Consider the following 20,072-nt stretch of genomic DNA (forward strand, 5'->3'; position numbering starts at 1 on the left):
AGCGAGTGCACACATACCGAGGTGTACACGTGTCCTTTCCCATACCGTAGTGTGGGTTTGTCAGAAGAACTTACCTGACACCATACTGCTACAGTTTGAGCACGTCTCTGATGGGACAGCGGATCCTTCTGTCGAAGGATTTTGAGTATGGCCTAAACGTAAAACATGCCCGCTGTCAAAAAAAGATGTCCCTTGTCCTTTTCCCCTTACTCCTGGCCTGGTGTCCGAGCGGCCGGCCTACGCCCATCAGCCGGCCGGACACATATATTGGGCTACTTGGGAGATTCTCAGTAATGTGCTCTGTGGAGAATGTTAGCAGTATGGTACCTCCTGTCTTCGACCGAGCTTGTCCCCCGCTCGGCCCTACGATCCTGTTCCATGAGCGTCGGGACCCAGCTTCCTGCCGGGGCGCCTTTTGCCATCATTTAGACACTGGTGGGCCATCCGGGCGGTCGACCCACCCTTATCCAGTCGGCCACCTGCCCTTCGACTTCCACGTGGCGTTGACTCCTCAGAACGGGGGTCCCCTGTTCTTACCGCCGGATCAACCCTAATGACTCTACTTTAGTATTTTAATGCTAACGTCGACATTCCGTCGGTAAATGAGCTTTCTGACGAAATACTGACGGAATTTTTTATATCGGGAAGAATTGGGTCGGGGCTCAATTTATCGACGGAAAATATATTCAGTCGGAAATTACCGACGGAATGTATGAATTCCGTCGGTATATATTAACGACAGAAAACTTACCCGTCGGCAAAGGGCAAACAACGTGTAACAGAGCTTATCGACTGAATCATATTCCGTCGGTAAATCACCGACGGAATTCATTATTCCGTCAGGAATCACCGACGGAAATTTAAATTCCGTCGGTGATTTTCGACGGAATTAACATTTTCGTCGGTAATGTATCGTAAATATCCTGGTGCAGTTCGATAGATTACCGACGGAATGCGAAATTTCGTCGGTAATTTTCAGTAAAAATTTTGAAATGTCTGCTCTGCATTTCCCACTTATCATATGTACAATTTTTATACAATAAAAATCATCACAAATGATGGTAATTACACAAACACAAATAATATATAATTACAATCCACACAATCAACAACCAACACAACATACAATATGCTCACAAACAAATGATAAAACTGTCTAAAAAACAATACAAAACATACTAACGAGTGGTCATATCTCCAAAATTCAATACAAAATAAAGTATAACCAAATATCAAGTACTGACAATCATAAACATCCAAAAGTACTGACAAGTCAACGTCAAATATAAAATATCCAAACTTACCATGGTACATCACCTACACATATATCCAAATATAATTTTATAATCAGACTGAATCGATATAAATGTAATATATAACTCAAGAATTGTAATATATAACTAATTTTGCATGTAATAAAATACCTGGATTATATTATAGATATCCAATGATAGTACGGTGGTGAATGTATCAATATGGACTCCTGCAAAATGTAATACAATTTAAGATAAATATCTAAATTTGTTAAGAATCTGAAACCTAATAAGAATCTGAAATTGTAATGGCTACTCTATCTTATAAGAGATAAGGAATCAATGAATCACATTCAAGCATAGTGGAAAGCAAGATGGATGCAACATGCTCATGGTAGTGTAAGCTTTATTTTCAGCATGCATATATTTGGTATTTGGAATTTGAAAATACACTAGATGAAGCAAAAACATAGAAGTGCGTAGCAGACATACAATAGTGCAGGAACAAATGATGAGAAGAGAGCAATATAGCAACAAACTGAAAGTTGAAAGTGCACTGTAGAAAAAGATGAGAAGTAGATGGAATGCACAACTCATGCTTTAACTAAAAATGAAACTTAAGTTGTACACTGCACATGAGTGGAACATGAGAAGAAAAATTAAAAATACAATAAAGAAACATTAGAATAAGACAAATAACAGAAAAAATAATAAAGTAAATAAGAATGAAATTAAAATAAACTTGAACAAGTAAAAAATAGAGAACTAGATAAAACATTAAAAAAAAAAGATAGACGATAAAAAAAATAAAAAGAAAATTATAACAAAAGCAACACAAAAATAATTAAAATAAAGGATGAAAAAGTTTGGTGAATTAAAAAGAAAAAAAAATCAAACATATTAAAGAAGAACAAGAGAAAGAGACTAAGTAAAAGTTGTGAGAAGTGCTTTTACAGAAACACTCATTCTTAATAGTTAATACTATAATTTAAAAATATAAACAATTAATCCAAATGGTTATGCAATGGTTATGAGAAATTTTATGATGGAGAAAGTAAACTAGATGTTCGGTTCACAATCAAACAACATTAATATTAAATTAATAACAACTAAAATGATTGCACTAAGAAAAAAATTTAGTTGTAATTGAACATACCTCAGAAAAATCTAATCATCAGCAGGGTCTAATGGGTCTCGAGTCTCCTGTAACTCAATTCCATGCTCTGACTGGGGATCCTGTGACTGGGGCGGCTATGATCGGTCCCATCTAGCAATGGCTGCTCGCATCTGGGACAATGTCTGCTCCTGAGCAGCCCATCTCTCCTCCCACCTCTGATCCATGGTAGTCATCTGAGTCTTCAATTCTTGATTTTCTTTTCTTAATGACTCCACCTCAGAAGAAGAAGAAGAGGACCTGACACGACCCCTAGGAGTCCTCAAGCGATCAAATACCACCTTGGCCTGGGAGCCAAGACCGTAGAGGGAGGAGTTCTTTGTCCTTCCACTCACAACATTATAATAAATTTCATTTATTGGATGGGTGGATAGATCCTGTGACTCTCCTCCCTCTACTGGTGGTTGAGATGCCTGAGCAACCCTACTTGTCATTTCCTCCTATGTAAAAAAAATATACAATTTATATCTTGTACACAATTACTAGAATTAATTAATAATGAATAATGATTAATTATAATAAAGTTAAAAATTCAAACCCCAATGTTCTTCGATCGAAGATCTACATATGTGTCATCCTTTTTCTTGTGAGTCTTACGAAAGACCTCCAGGCAAGTGGGTTGTCTTTCTAAAGAACGCTCCTGCATGCACAAATAAGTTGGTTCACAAATATACAAGCTTGTTAATAAATAAAAATTTAATTTACAAAATATTAAATTCAATTCACCAGATCCATGGCGTGCTCAACAATAGATCGAGATCCTGATGTATGCCGAGCAGATCCGGTACTCGGGCCACATGGCTCTGTATTCTTATTTTCTCGAGCTTTTAGAACCTTTGTCTGCCATCTTTCTGCAGACCAAGTGACCGTCCATGCACTCCAAATCTCGTCGGATACATAAGCTGGTCTAGTGTTATCCTTTCTCATATAATATAAAAAGGTCCTTGTATAACTTGGCACAGTAAATATTCCAAGTCGCTGCAAATTCTACCTTGTGTCCTTCCTCCCATGTATATTTTTTCTACAAGTAGAAATTAAAAATTTAGTATATTAAAGATTAAATATATTGTACATATTCAAGTTACTTACCATAAATTCGTTATAATAAAAATCTTTAGTCTCACTATCTACATGTCTCCATGTAGTACCGACAACGCAAACTCTTTCTTTAATTTTTTTTTTGTAATATATGTGGATATTCGATGGCCGTCAGGAGTAAATCTACATATAAATAATTTTAAAACATAAACTATATGTTTAAAAAAAGAACATGAATTACTAATAATTAAAAAATACTTACGACTCTCCAACAACCCTAAGAACTGTAGATCCACGAAGTGGTGGTGCTGGATGATCTACCATGAGATATAATATCTACAAAATAGCATTACAACACATCATAATAAAGTTTACAAACATTATAATCAGGCAATAAAACATGATTGAAGCATAACTTACTTGATGAACAATAATGCTAAAATTTAATCAATGCTAGACTCTGGAAACAGTTCTACTCAACATCAACAGTTTGTAAGTCGTCGTCGTCGCTAGACTCTGTTATGTCAGCAAAATCCTCACTGCTAGATGTCTCTCCATTATCTAGCTCCTCGTTAGTGGCATTGACATCTACAAGTAATTGTGATGTAGATGAGAGTTATGAATTAACTGAATGTCTCTCTACTTCATCATTCTGAAATGCATCATGGTTTTGAGCAATAATGGTGTTCGGCATTTCTATGATCGAATGAGGCTTCATTCGACAAACAGACAATCGTTCACTAGCTCTTCTTCTCTTCGTAGGATATTCAAGATAAAAAATTTGTCCCGCTTGTATTGCAAAAATGAAAGGTTCAAACTTATTGAACCTTCTATTTCAGAAACATCTTCATCGTAACATCTTTCAGAAAAATGATGTTCTGCTTTCATATTCAATAACCTTGCAGTAGCTGATAGTTGAGAATGACCGGAAGGAATGCCTTCCTACACTTCTCTTTCACTAGCCTTTAACATCTCATATAGTTGTTAATATTCAGGTGTTGGTATTTCATCTATATTGGAATAATCAACTACATTCATCGCATCATTAACCATTGATTGTATTGTAATATCAATATTAGTTGATGCTTCAGGAGCGGTAACAGTTGTCCCAGATGACGAACCACCAGAAGGCCGAATTGATTCATATAAATAAGGCTCTCCGTGACAGTACCAATTATAGTAATTTGGCACAAAATCATTTCTGTATAAATGTATTTTTACGGTATCCTCATCACGGAAAACTCTGTTTTGACATTTTTTATGATTGCAGGGACATCGTAACTCGGCACCATTCATACATTCTGGATGACTTTTAGCAAAGGTCACGAACTATTCAACTTCAGCAATAAAATCATATTTGAGAAATCCATTTTCTAATCGATTGTACATCCAAGCTTTATTCGTATACATTGTTACCTAATAAAGTATTATGAGCTCAGATTCATCTCATGATCTTCCTATCATATTACCAAAATTCTATGTTGTTGCATAAACGCTCATTAAATGAAATAACAATACATATAATGAAACTAAGTCTACTAAATAAAAGATAATGCAAGTAAAACAAATCTAATTCATAGAACGTAAGCAGGGGCCTGCGATCAGCCGCGAGCAGGGGCTTGCGGCGCTTGCCTGCCGCGAGTAGGGGCCTGATGTATCAAGCCTTGGGCGGCCGTAAATCCCGACTGAATTAAATTCAATCGGGAATGTCGTCGGTATTTGTAGGTTTTTTTGTAGTGAATAATTCATTGTCATTAGCGATAGTCGTCCATCCGAGGCTAAAAATTAGAGTTTAGCGTTCCAATGGCTAAATGTGCACGAAGTAGCGACGGATAGTTTTAGTCTGTCGCTAATTACGATGACCATTAATATGTCCGTCGCTATATAACAATAGAATATTAATACTCATAGCTAATTCCGTCACTATTAGCTTTTTTTTTTTTTACAGTAAAATCTAGAGTGCAAGAGATAAAAAAAAAATACATAATAGAATATAATAATAATTTAAATTTAGTTTCATTTTTCTCTTGACAACATCTATATTCTCCACCAAATATAGTAAAAAAAAATTAACAGCATATCTCATATTGGTTCAATAGATTATCAACCAAAAGACTCACTGTTTCACATATTGATAAAACAGACATATCGGTAAAAGTCCAAAAAGAAAAAGAAAGAAAAAACCACCTACTGTTTCACATATTAGTTTAATAGATTAGCAAACAATGAAACAAACCACTCGCTAGCTGTTTAACATAGTCGTTTATCTGCAATACCTGCCGCGCGATGCTCTGGCAGTGGCAGTGGCCACGCCATGATCGTTAAAAAGCAGGAACCTCCCGTAGCTGCGTGCCCGGTATGATCCGCGCCAAAGCATTGTGTGGCAGACAGAAGCAAGCCGCTGGCTGCATGGGGCGGAGCATGTGAGTTGGTCGTGCGAGCGGCAGCAGTCGTGCGATTTAATCGCGCTCGCGCTGGCACGGCAAGAGAGGCGATGTCAGCGGGTTGGACTGTGAGAAAAAATAGAACTAAAGAAATACCTGAAATTAGACTAGTAATCTGAAAGATAAAACCTTTACACAAAAAAAAAAAAATACTAGGAAATAGGATTAGGTGATTGGTCCTGTCTCACGAAAATAAATTAAGAAAGTACACGACGATCAACCCAGAAATTTAACATCTTTGATTACGTTCCTTATTTGAAAGAAAAATTTTTACAAATACATCGTAGCTGGGGGGGTTCGAATCGTTAGTTGCCGCAAACTCCGGTAGAAGTGCGATGATCGTTGGTAGAGGTCATAGAATATTTTTATCATTTTATAATAATACAAATTACATTCCTTATAAAAAATAATGGACATCAAACGAAAAAATATAATTATACTTATAATCAAAGATTACATATATTATATATCAAACGTAGTAATATAATCAAAATTATATTATATTATAAATTTTACTACATTATAAATATAATAAGATCACATAAAACCAAACCCAATGTAGTTTTAAAATTGAACATAATTTTTTAAAAAATTTATTGGAGACTAAAACTATTAGCACCAGACATTTTAATCACAATAATTAAAGGAATTAATTTTTTTCACCTAAATAAATGTCATTCGCCATCACAAACTTTAGTCCTCTTTTATTTTATTGTGGCAAAAGTTGAAACGCTCGTCCCCAGTGTCTTCGTCGTCTCTCACCCAAGGTCATCATGAGAGAGGTAAATCATAGCATCTGAATAAGTATGTGACGGACATAATGTAATATAAGGATAAAAGATTTATTCCTCAGCTGTTCCGAGGATTAATCCTGCGATCTTATTGTGGTAACTGAAGCCAGGGTTAAATAAGAATTTCGTTAATGCTGCTAATTAAATAAGAATTTCAACGGTTAATGATTTAGCTTATCATAAATGCCTTAATAATTAATCGACACGTGCAGGTACTCACGGACTGAGTAATCTACCCGTCACCAAATAAATAACTACGTACAGAAGTTCTTTTATTGAAAAAAAAATAATAATAATAATAGTAATAATAATAATAATAATAAATAATCATGAGCGTTTGCTCCTCTTCCTGCTGCTCTGTTCCGGCGATCCAACGCCACTCTCCTCCGTATAAATGCAGAGCTAGGAATCGAGCAAACCACACCCACCGACTGTTCGATCGATTGAGTTCCTCTGAGAACGATAATTAATGGAAGTCAGAGTCCTGTCGCTGCTCCTCTTCTTCTTCTTCTTCCTCTTCTTCTTCCTTTGCTCCTCTGTTAGCGCAGCCAGGCACTTGACCGTCTTCATTCCTCTGCCTAAACCGTCTCTTCTTCCGCCGGTGTCTATCCAGCCTCCCAATCCCCCCCGGTCGTCGTCGCTTCTGCCTCCGAAGCCAGGGTTGCCCTGGAAGCCGATGCCGTCGCTTCTGGTGTCGAAACCGCTGAAGCCGTCCAAGTTTCGCCTGCCTCCCATTCCCTTCCTGCCTCGGAAGAAGAGGACGCCGACGATGTCGCGTCTGGTGCCGAAACCACTGAAGCCGTCCAAGTCTCGCCTGCCTCCCATTCCCTTCCTGCCGCGGAAGAAGAGGACGCCGACGCCGTCGCCGCCTGCCAAACCATGAATAAACTATAATATATACATTAATATACACACACGACAATAATTTCTAACGTCTTTTCGCTCTAAATATATGAATAATAAAGCAAATAATTATATTGCTTCGAGTATCAGAATTATGTTCAAATTGTATCGGTCAACAGCTTCCCGACATTAAATAAATGCATTTATTTTTTTAGTGGGCGATTTGATGGCCTATTTTTCTCATTGCTTGGGTTCCTCCTCTTCTGAAAGTTTAATTCAACATTTCAATTCGTGAGATCACACACACACACCCTGAGATGTAACGCAAATTAAAGTTTGGGTGACTTATCCTCTTTCGATATTTATGTCAATCATCAGTAAAAGAGGAAGAAGAAAGAGAAAAAGAAAAGCTTAGTGAAAAAGAGTTATCTCTGCTTGTAGAATAAGAAGACCAACCACTTTTGAACTTATCATTAGTGTTTATATATATAGTTATCAGAAAAGATGTCACGCTTCTCTCTACTTTTTTTCTGCAAGTTGGTGAAGATTAGTCTTCTGGCAATCTGTTATACTCTCTTCCATTCATCAACTATCACGTTTTGATAACTAGAAGCTTCGGAGTTTATTATTAAGAGAAGTTGATTTTAGTACTGGATGAAAGTTTATTATGATGCTTAGTAGAAGCAGATTCCAATGCTCGGTGGGACTTTGTTCTGATGCATAGAGGAGATTTGTCATATTAATTGGGAGAACTTTGTCATATTGCTCGGAACTTGATGATATTACTTGGGGGAACTTGGTTGTATTACTTGGGAGAATAGATTGATTTATGTAATGTGATCCTATCCAGAAGCTGAATCAGATAGCTGAGTTAGATGGACTACCGGGGTGATGTGGCGAGAATATTGACCGAATCGCTATGGTCCGGAGGGGGGGGGATATGTTGAGCTGCCTTCTATATTGACCAAGTCGTCAGAAGTCCTCTGTCAACGTAACCTGCAACCAGTGACCGGATTGCCCCAGTCCCTGGTACTCGATGCTTGAGGCAGATCCAACGAATATATAAGGAACAAAACAAATAGCAGAGTAATGAAATGCGTATAGAATAAGAATAGAAAATGTACCCTGACCTAAGGACGCCCTCTGGTAGATCGGTGAACTGGTCATAACACTACTTGAGTCGTCGCAACTCAGAAAGTAGATGAATATAAGTCAAATGAGGAGCTGGGTCCAGAGGCGACGATACGGAGCCTATTGCGACATGGATATGGAAAGCAGCACACAGCCAAAATACAATAGCAGCATGTAAACCGAAATATAATAGCGGTACACAGGGCGGATAGTAAAAATGGCACGAAAGCTGGACCCCACATCGGCTCAAAGCCAGAACACAACAAAGTCAGATCGGAACACAATGGCAGTGAGGGCTGGGAGGGCCGATCAACATCAGAGGCGTATGACAGTGTGGATGGACTGGAGGTGGCCTATGATGAGGCGACAAGAGAGGATGTGCTATTGCGTCCTAGAGGAGACTGCCGGCGGGCGGTTGTGGATGTTGGAAAAGATGGAGATGGAAGCAGCGCTTGGCTGTCGATGGTCTGGAGGGTGGCAACCGCTGGAAGTAGCTGTGGACGATGGAGTGCCAAGGGAGAGGGAGACGATGTGCCTGGTAGCGGCCTGACCCGCAGTAAGGACTACGAGGCGACTCGCGACAGTGGCTGGAGACTGTCGGCGGGCGACAAGGGAGAAGGGGAGGCGACTACGGCGTCGCGAGAGGAAGCCGCGGTGGTGTTCGCTGCGAGGGTCGCAAGGCGTGCGTGAGGCGAAGAGGTCTGCGAACGTCGGTTGAGAGGCGAGCGTGAGAGAGCGACGCTAGTAGTGGTGCTGGGGGATAGGCAGCGCTGGCCGGTCTGGTGAGCGGTGAAGCCAATGTCTTTGTGCGTCCTCCTAGTGGCGGCGGCAGAGAAGACATGAAGAAGAAAAAAAAACCCTTGTAAACAGTGCCTTCTCCCCCTCTTATTGCCCTAAACTATGATTTAACAAAAATACCTTTCCTTTTCCTCTTAATTCCTCCTAGGCCCTTAAGCTATATATCCATATATAGTGTAATGACAATAATAATAGAGAATAACTCTTTGATATATTATTTACTAAAGTCAATATGTTTATTTATACAAGTTGTTAAAAGATTAAATATGACATACAATTATAAATATAGTAATAAATATAAGAGATTTGGAAGTATTATTTTTTACTATTTGATTCATATTGATCTTAAATATAATAAATCTTAATTAATTAAAATCAATTTGAGATTATTTTTTATTATTGTCATTAATAATGATAATACTATTATATTATTTTGTTGATGATTTTTCCTGAACACTTTTGGTATATTCAATGAAGATGAAGGATAAGGTTTTGGAAATTTTTCTTTAATGGAAAAAATAGTGAAGATTCAAACAAATGGAAAAGTCAAATGTCTATGTACAAATAATGGTGGAGAATTTAAAAATGATCATTTTTTCAAGTATGTGAAAATGAAGGTATTGTTAGACATTTCACGTTAAGAAATATACCACAACAAAATGAAATGGCAGAACGTATGAACCGGGCATTATTGGAGAAGGTTTGGTGTATGTTGTCTAATATTGGGTTAAATAAAGAATTTTGAGCTGAGACTTTGATATATGCTTGTCACCTTATCAATTGTTTACCGTCGACTACTATTAATGGTAAAATGCCATTGGAGTGGTATGGAGAACTTGCTATAGATTATGATTTATTACGTATGTTTAGCTCCAACATATACTCTCATGTTAAGGAGTCAAAGTTGGATCCAAGAGCAAAGAAGACAATCTTCATGGGAATCACCTCAGGTGTTAAAAGCTATTGTCTTTAGTGTCCAGAAATAAAGAGGGTAATCTTCAACAAGGATGTCACTTTAGATGAATCTATCATGTTTAGGAAGGTGACTTCTAAATAAATATTGTAGGTACTACCAAACAGGTGGAGTTTGAAGGTAACAGAATTGTCCCAGCTAATAAAAAGAATGATGATGACTCTTCTATAGTAGATGAAGAGTTTCAAATCCAAGAACCTTAACGAGATGAAGAAGATGTTTAAACCATAAAATCTCCATGGCAACATAAATAATTTGCACCAAGGAAAAATAACCATAAGGCAACCTACTCGCTATGTCAATATGGTCACTTCTACAATTCCAATTGAAGATGTTCCTGCTACTTATAATGAAATAGTCCAAAGTTCAGAACAAAAATGGAGGAATTTCATGGATGAAGAAATGTAGTCCCTTCATAAGAATCAAACATGGAAACTAGCCAGTCTTCCAAAGGAAAAGAAAGCAATTGGTTGCAAATAAATGGGTATATGCAAAAAAAAGTTGGATATCCTGACAAGGATAATGTTTGCTACAAAGCAAGATTGATGGCTAAAGGTTATGCTCACATGGAAGGAATTGATTATAATGAAGTATTTTCTTCAATTGTAAAGCATTCCTCTATCAAAATTTTGTAGCACAATTAGATCTGGAACTAGTTAAGATGGATGTAAAAACTATTTTTTTATGTGGAGACTTGGATGAAGGAATTTACATGACTTAGCCAGATGGATTCAAAGTTGCTAGAGAGGTAAAGGTAGTATGCAAATTGGAAAAATCGTTGTATGGGTTAAAACAATCTTTGAGGCAGTGTTACAAGCGATTTGATAAGTTTATGATAGGGCAAAATTACACGAGAAGCAAATATGATCATGGTGTGTATTTGTGAAAGTTACAAGATGGATCTTGTATATATCTTCTTATTTATGTTGACGATATGTTGATAGCTACCAAAAATCAGATAGAAATAGATAAATTAAAGAATCAATTAAACAAGGAGTTTTAGATGAAGGATCTTGATGAAGCAAAGAGGATTCTCTGCATGGAAATATCAAGAGGTAAGAAATTATGGAGGCTTTGTTTATCTCAGAAAGAATATTTGTGGAAGGTACTAAAACATTTTGGCATGAATGAGAAATCAAAACCAATTAATACCCCACTTGCTTCTCATTTCAAGTTTAGTTCATCCATGTCACCAAAGAATGATGTAGAACAGGAATACATGTCAAAAGTACTTTATGCAAATGTTGTTGGTACTTTGATGTATGAAATGGTGTGTGATCCAGGGAGTAATCAGAGAGTGCCATGTGGATTAGGGAGGATAACTGTGTTGCTGAGGTAGTGATTCAAGCGAAGAGACTCCTCAACATCCCATCTCTATAGCACCCCCGTCACAGTGGAGCCCCAATCTCCTTAGCGCCCAGACTCCTCAACACCCCTGCCTCCTTAGCGCCTCGAGGCCCTCGACTCCTCGGCGCCCTGACTCCTTGTCGCTCCGATGTCTTGGAGCCCCTGTTTCCCTAGCGCCCTTTTCTATTTCAGGATTATTTTAAGAAGAGAATAATGCTGACGCGAATATAGGAATTTCAGACTACTTCATGAAAAGGATAAGGTTTGCATGGATTTAAGGATTTTGAACTATTTCAGGAGGAGGATAACACTTGCATGGATTTTGAGATTTCAGATTATTTCAGGAAAAAAATAACAATCTCGTGAATTTCATACACATGGAGAAGGTAAAGATTAATCATTGTTCTATAAAAGGTAGCCTCATTAGAGGTCACAGGTACGACCACACACACATCTAAAACCCTAAACACTTTTTCATTTTACTTCTTGCTCCTTCGTGGAAAAGTTAATTGAGCATCAGAGTGGCTGCGTTGAAGAACCTAGCCTAACTATCATTCAACTCTCTTTCTTTCATTTTCTTACGTCCAGGTTCTATCAAATATACTCGTCAATCCTCGTTGTCGCTAGGCGATTGACAACCAAGTTTGCATCATAGCAACTCACTGATAGTTCGTTCGTTGGCATTCTCAGACAAGATCAATGTGTATGATGCCCAATATTTCACATGCAGTTGGAGTTATGAGCAAGTTTATGCATTATCCTAGAAAGGAACATTGGCAACATGTGAAATGGATTCTATACTATATTTTGAACACCGTAGATGGTAGTTTGGTATTTCACCAAGACAAACAAGATGGTCAATATGTAGTTGGATATTGTGATTCTAATTATTCAAGTGATTTGGACAAGTATTAATCAACTATTAGTTATGTGTTTTTATTTACAAATGCACTAGTCAATTAGAAGTCCATCTTACAGTCAACAGTTGCTTTGTCTACGATAAAGGCAGACAGAGTATATGACACTTACAAAGACTATGAATAAGACAATTTGGCTTCAAGGGTTGTTTAGTGAATTGGGAATGGAACAGAAGCACATCAAAATATATTGTAATAATCAAAATATTATTCATTTAGTAAAAAATAAAATTTATCATGCAAGGATTAAGTACATTGATGTTTGATGTTTGATATTATTTTATATGTGAGATTGTAAAACAAGTTAGAGTCCTAATCCTACTGACATAATTACAAAAGTGATAACTACAGTCTAAGTTTAAACATTATTTAGAATTGATCAATATTATTGAAAATTGGCAGCTAAAATTTATGACACTATAAAATATTGATTTTGCAAGAGGAACGTATACTATTTTATCAGATTTGTTATTTTTTTGGGCCCAATATTTATTTAGTCCATTATTTTTTTTTTGATAAAATTAAGTAATCTCATATCGGAAATTTAGAAAATAAGGAGTCTTAGACCTATAAAAGACTCCTATTCCTTTTTAGTTTTGATATCGGAATGGTTTCCTCTCCTATCTTCAAGCAATTAAATTTTTCACTCTCATTTTATAATATCTTTAAGTTAGTGAAATATTATTTTAATAGTTTATGAGAGGATTTAGGCATACTTTATCAAACCTTATTAAATATCTAATGTTTACTTTTAATATTTAGTTAATAGTATTGTCGGTACAATTATTGTGCATTTCGTGAAAATTAACCCGAATTCCACATAGACAGTAATATTTTTTAAAAATATAAACATAATTTTTTTTAAAAAAAACAGACTATAAAGGCCAGAATAAAAAAAAACTCTATAATTGTCCTTTAAACCCGCCGATAGATCCAAACAGTCCATTCAAATTTGCATTGACTATGATTGTTTATCCACTAAACATTAAAAATTCTGAATATATATATTTTTTAAAATTTAATCGAGACTAAAACTATTCGTACCAGACACCTTAATTACAATAATTAAATAAATTAATTTTCTTTACCTGAATAAATGTCATTCGCCATAGCAAACTTTAGTCATTTAAAAAAAATCGAATAATCAAATCAGTAAAAATTCTATAAAAACGTCGTAATTAAAATTCCTATAACACGCTAATAATTAAATAAGAATTTCATCGATTAATAAAAAAAATATGGAACCACCATATTAACGCCCCTCTTAGAACCGGTCCCACGGATATGGAGGAAGGTAAATACAGATACACAGCTGAAAGCACATAACCGGGACGCTAACCCCAGGCAATGATACTCCGAGGATCAAACCCTGAATCTTTCGACCATGAAATCATGTACCCCCAGCTGTGCTACGCTATGGGGACTAAGAATTTCAACGGTTAACGATTGAGCTTCTCATAAAGATACTTGGATGCTTTAATAATTAATCGACACGTGGAGGTACGCACGGACTGAGTAATATACCCGTCGCCAAATAAATAACTACGTACAGAAATTCTTTATTGAAAAAAAAAGTAATAATAATAATAATAATAAATATTCATGAGCGTTTGCTCCTCTTCCTGCTGCTCTGTTCCGGCGATCCAACGCCACCCTCCTCTGTATAAATGCAGAGCTAGGAATCGAGCAAACCACACCCACCGACTGTTAGATCGATTGAGTTCCTCTGAGAACGATAATTAATGGAAGTCAGAGTCCTGTCGCTGCTCCTCTTCTTCTTCTTCTTCCTCTTCTTCCTCTGCTCCTCTGTTAGCGCCGCCAGGCACTTGACCGTCTTCATTCCTCTGCCTAAACCGTCGCTTCTTCCGCCCGTGTCTATCCAGCCTCCCAATCCCCCCCGGTCGTCGTCGCTTCTGCCACCGAAGCCAGGGTTGCCCTCGAAGCCGATGCCGTCGCTTCTGGTGTCGAAACCGCTGAAGCCGTCCAAGTTTCGCCTGCCTCCCATTCCCTTCCTGCCTCGGAAGAAGAGGACGCCGACGCCGTCGCGTCTGGTGACGAAACCACTGAAGCCGTCCAAGTCTCGCCTGCCTCCCATTCCCTTCCTGCCGCGGAAGAAGAGGACGCCGACGCCGTCGCGTCTGGTGGCGTCCAACCCACTGCTGCCATCGAAGTCGTCTCTCCTCCCTCCAATCCCTTTCCTGCCGCCGAAGATGCAGACGCCGACGCCGTCGCTCCAGCCGCCAAAGCCACTTTTGCCATCGGCGATGATCGGCCTCCCTCAGATTCCCAGCTTCCAGCCGTCGCCGCCGGCCAAACCATGAATAAACTATAATATATATATATATATATATTAATATACACACACACAGGACAATAATTTCCTACGTCTTTTCGCTCTAAATATATGAATAAATCATGCAAATAATTATATTGCTTCGAGTATCAGAATTATGTTCAAATTGTGCGTTCGATCAACAGCTTCCCCGACACTAAATAAATGCATTTATTTTTTAGTGTGTGATCAATATTTAATTTATGGCGATGCATGGTGAAATATAATTGTGAATGCAATTTGGCCGATCGATCGACGAGAGAATTTAGAAGCGTTTACGTCGGCAAAATACTTATATATAAAGAAGAATTACATGTATTAATTATATGGATCTAAAGGGAAGATAACTTTTTAGCAACGAGCCCGTCATGGAATAACTAGAATTACAATGACTATAATTGATATAAAGTATAGCTTTCAGTGAAAATTTTGAAAATTATAAACCTGATTTTTGTAAGGACAGATGAACTATGGAGTCGACACCACATACTTGCACTTCATAATCTCCGTCGGACCTCCTTTAAATGTAGGTCTACTATATTAATGGTCCCTTTAGTACTAGTCCCACGGATATGGAGGGAGATACAGGTAAATCTCAGATCGTCAATTTTTAAGAATCGATCCCTAACAATTACGTTAGGCCGGACCTCCTTTAAACCCACAGAGGATGTTGTCCTTTACCTTTTCTTGGAAGAAATCTAACAAAAGGAAGAAATTCATCACAATATAATACTTGGCAACGACAAAAATAAAACAAGCCCTCGATCAAGAATAAGTAAGATCAAGCATAACTCAGAGATGTTAATGAAATAGCAGCTCACCAAACATCCCAGATATCACATTGTGTCCACATGGAGCCTAGCCACCAGACAATACAACCCAATCTTCAGGCTTGAGGGTGAATATGAACGATCTGAGCAGGCCGACACCAGCTTTGCCGATGGCTGACCAAATAGGTTAGGAAATAGCTTGGCGATCTCATCTACAAGCACCAAAGTTGACGACATTAACATCCAAAAAAGAAAAATTCATCAAAGATGCAAGTAAACCTCCATCCATTGATCAGATCTGGATGATGTTGTGCAACGGCCAAGTAGGTACATGGGTTTCCGGTGGCGGAGTTCTTAGGGCCATCAAGGAGCTTGAAGGGAGACTTGAGGAGTACTGAAGGAAGAGGATGGTTGAGGCGGTTGGTTTGCACATCGCTGTATACAGAGGCAAGGCTACCAAGGGACGAATCCTTGAAGAGACTACCATTGGCGAAGACGGGATAGGTAGTCGCCATGAGCGAAGATCAAAGGTGGCGGATAAGGAGGAATCTGGAAAAGAGATAAATGATCATTTCAACAAAAACGTTGTCATAGACATCGAAAGGGAAGAGAAGGCGTTTAGGGTTTGTTTACTTGGGATGATGGATTCAAAAACTAAAGAAAATTTTCTGTACAGAAGATTTTCTGTTGTTTATTTCATGCAAACGGATGGACTATTAATCGTTTCCCTTGTTTACTTACTTTGAAATAGTCGAAGGATGGATTTATAAATCCATCCATCGATTGAATTGTTAACAAATTTTTATCCACCCAAAATCGGACGGAACACCATTCTTTCCTTCTCGTCATCTCTCACGTCCCCTTCTCCCTGAGAGGGAAAGAAAAAGTTGGGCATAAAAATCGGGCGGAACACCAAATTTTTTCTCCCTTCAGTGTTTTTTTTATGCTCAGGAATCGGTGCGTGTTTAGTTGAAGTTATCATGTATAATCTTGGTTATGTGATTATCAGGTAATCATATAATTAAGATTATTGGAATAAAAAATAATCAAATATTGTTTGGTTCAATTTAAGTAATGCAATAAAAACATGTTTATTTGATGGTTTTAATAAATAACCTAGTTTAGTATTTTACTATATTACCTTTAGTTACAAAACTAACTATATTATTATTATTATTATTATCATTATTATTATTATCCAAACTCTATTATATTTAACTATATTTTCATATATTTTTATTTATATATATATTTTTATTTTGTTTTTTTTTAATGTTTTTTAATATTAAAACCTAGTTTAGTATTTTACTATATTACCTTTAGTTACAAAACTAACTATACATAATAATAATAATATTATTATTATTATTATTATCATTATTATTATTATCCAAACTCTATTATATTTAACTATATTTTCATATATTTTTATTTATATATATATTTTTATTTTTTTATTTTGTTTTTTTAATGTTTTTTAATTTAGAATTTTTTTTATTTTCTTAAGTTTTTTTACTTTTTACTTTTTATTTTTTAGGTTTTTTTAATTTTTAGGGTTTTTTACATTTTTAAATTTTTTTTAATGTTTTTTAACTTTTTTTATTTGTTACTTTTTAAAATTTTTTACGTTTTGTTTTCTATTTTTAATTTTTTTTTATGTTTTTTGTATTTTTTTAATGTTTTTTGTATTTTTTATTTTTAAAATTTTTTAATGTTTTTTTCTATTTTTTAAAGTTTTTTACCATTTTATTTTTTTTGTTTTTTGTAATTTTTTAAATGTTTTTCCTATTTTTTTAAAGTTTTTTTTACCATTTAAAAATTTTTAATTATTTTTTAATGATTTTTTATTTTTTTAAAATTCTTTTACGGTTTTTTTTTAATTTTTTTTTACATTTTGTTTTTTTTCACATTTTTTTTTATCCGAGAATATTTTGAGTAAAAAAAATTCGATAATCCCGGAATCAAGAAAAATTTCAATTTTCTGAGGTTTTTCGATTCCTGGTTGCATGACTCTTTTGCTGACGTATCGGGCATGGAACATTACTCGAGAATAATTGATTACCTAAATCAAACAAGGTTTTTGTTGATGACCTTGGATGGATAATCAAGGTTATTAAGGATAACCCCTAACCAAATGTATCCTAAGAAATATATAATTCTCATAAGATTCATTTCCATTGATATATACATCTAAAAGTTGTCTCCTAGCTCGTTAGTTAACACAAAGGAGATATTTATCTTAATTTTATCAAGAGAATGCCATTTGTTGTTATTATTATTTTTTTATGTAATAAAATTATTATATGATTTAAATCGTTTAAATGGTTTATAGATTTTTTAAGGAATAATTTAAAAGGACATTCAGTGGCGAAAAAAACCCAAAGAGAATGTCATTTGTTTTATTATTTGGGGAGAGAAAAATAAAAAACATAGATATTTATGATTTTTTTTCATAATTTATTGCGTGACTTGTTTCCATTTGATTTGATGTTATTTAATAAACACTGAAACATGAGAAAATGAATCAAATTCATTTCGACGATCTGTGGGCTCTCGCGAGAATTGTAATAACTATTGGTAATTAATCATATATCTGGGGTGGGCTTAGCTAAGCCCAGTACAGCTCTGACATAAATTCATCTCTGTGTATCAATACGACACCAAGTTACATGCACGTGGAAACCAAGTCCCCTTGGATGAGTCTAGTGGCTAACCGATGAAGTGTTGTCATCATTAAGATCTAAGGTTCGAATCTCGACAAAATCGAGGTAAATGTCTCTCTTATGTACTAGTCACTATTGCAAAGGCTAGTAGTCGTTCGTGATTTATCTCCTCCGTGTTGGTCTTGGGACGGGTTGATGGGGGCACTGGGGCGAGCGTATTCACCTTTTTACCACCAATGCACGCGGAAATCAAGTTACATGTAGGCCGGAAATAAATAAGTATTTGTGAATAAGTTTAGTATTCGATTTGATAAGAATTTATTTTTATTCATTTAATATATATAAAATTAATTAACAAATAAATTTAAATAACTCGTTAAACTAAATAAATAAATTTGAACACGTATATGTTCAGCTCGTTAATATTCATGAATAACGTTCGTGAATAATATTTGTGAACAATGTTCACGAACCATATTTATTAATAAAACATTTTTCAATATACTAAATAAATAATAAAATAAATAAATAAATAAGTTTAAATTATCAAGTTCAATAACAATTAAAAATTCAAACAAATAAATAATCTTGAATTAAGAACTCGATAACATCTAAACAAACTACGCTCAAATCAAACTCTAGTCAAATTTGAAACAAGCTCAAATCAAGTTTAAATTAAGAGCTTGATAATATTTAAATGAATCAAATTCAAGTGCATACAAAATAAACCGAATTAAATTTGAATAATTATTAAAAAACTTAATTTATTTTAAGTCCAACTTAAATAAGTTTGAAAATCTTAAAATTCGACTTTGCTCGGCTCGTTTACGGCCTTGGCTCTGAACTTGCATGTCGAGTCGAAGGGACTATGGACTATGGAGATCATTATTATTTAAGCTCATTATTTATCTTATTTAATTATACTTAACGTTATTGATTTTGACCTATTTATTAAATAAATCATATTAAGATTGAGATTGAATGAGTTATGCGTCAACTTAAAATATCATTCTTAACGATGACGCCTGCATATTTGGAATAAAATAAAATATCTTGATGAAGAATAATACGCCTACATTAAAATAAAAAAAAATTTGAACAAAAAAAAAAATGGAATCATCATCCTAACAACCCCCTGAGCCTGGCCCTCTAAGATTTCAGAGGGAATAAATCACAGTGAATGCTGGGTTGAAAAGTTGACTGGGGTCTTAGGAGTTTTTGACCAACAGACCAGGAATATTATTCTCATGTGTAACTGACGACCCTTGACCTTTAGTCATTTGAGCAAATAATCAGGTAATTTACCAGCTGATCCAGCCCGTGGAGATAGAAAAATTAAAAAAAAACTACCCGTACGGTCGGTGGACTATAAATAAATTAAGATATATAAAACATCAAAATAAGGATAACTACACATCCAGGCAATTGCACCAAACTTTCCCAAGACGACATAATTAATGAGTCAATATAAATTTAAAGCACATATTCCACAAGTCACCTCATAATAATTACAGAGATCCATTTTCTTAATAAATTTCAGACAAAATTGTATTCTCTTTCAAGACTGAAATTTTGCAACAGATTCATGCGCATGTAAA

The 20,072-nt window shown here is 35.7% G+C and overlaps 1 protein-coding gene across 1 annotated transcript; it reads left to right on the forward strand.

The window, feature by feature from the left end:
- Positions 1-14,451: 14,451 nt before the first annotated feature.
- On the forward strand, positions 14,452-15,030 carry LOC121973023 (proline-rich receptor-like protein kinase PERK2). The gene has a single exon (XM_042524620.1). The coding sequence runs from the start codon at positions 14,452-14,454 to the stop codon at positions 15,028-15,030; it is 579 nt and encodes a 192-aa protein (XP_042380554.1).
- The last annotated feature ends 5,042 nt before the right edge of the window (positions 15,031-20,072 follow it).

Source organism: Zingiber officinale, chromosome 4A, assembly GCF_018446385.1.
Source record: "Zingiber officinale cultivar Zhangliang chromosome 4A, Zo_v1.1, whole genome shotgun sequence".
NCBI lineage: Eukaryota > Viridiplantae > Streptophyta > Magnoliopsida > Zingiberales > Zingiberaceae > Zingiber > Zingiber officinale.

Coding starts and splice junctions, on each gene's coding strand:
- LOC121973023 (XM_042524620.1), top strand. CDS start 14,452: ATGGAAGTCAGAGTCCTGTCGCTGCTCCTCTTCTTCTTCTTCTTCCTC.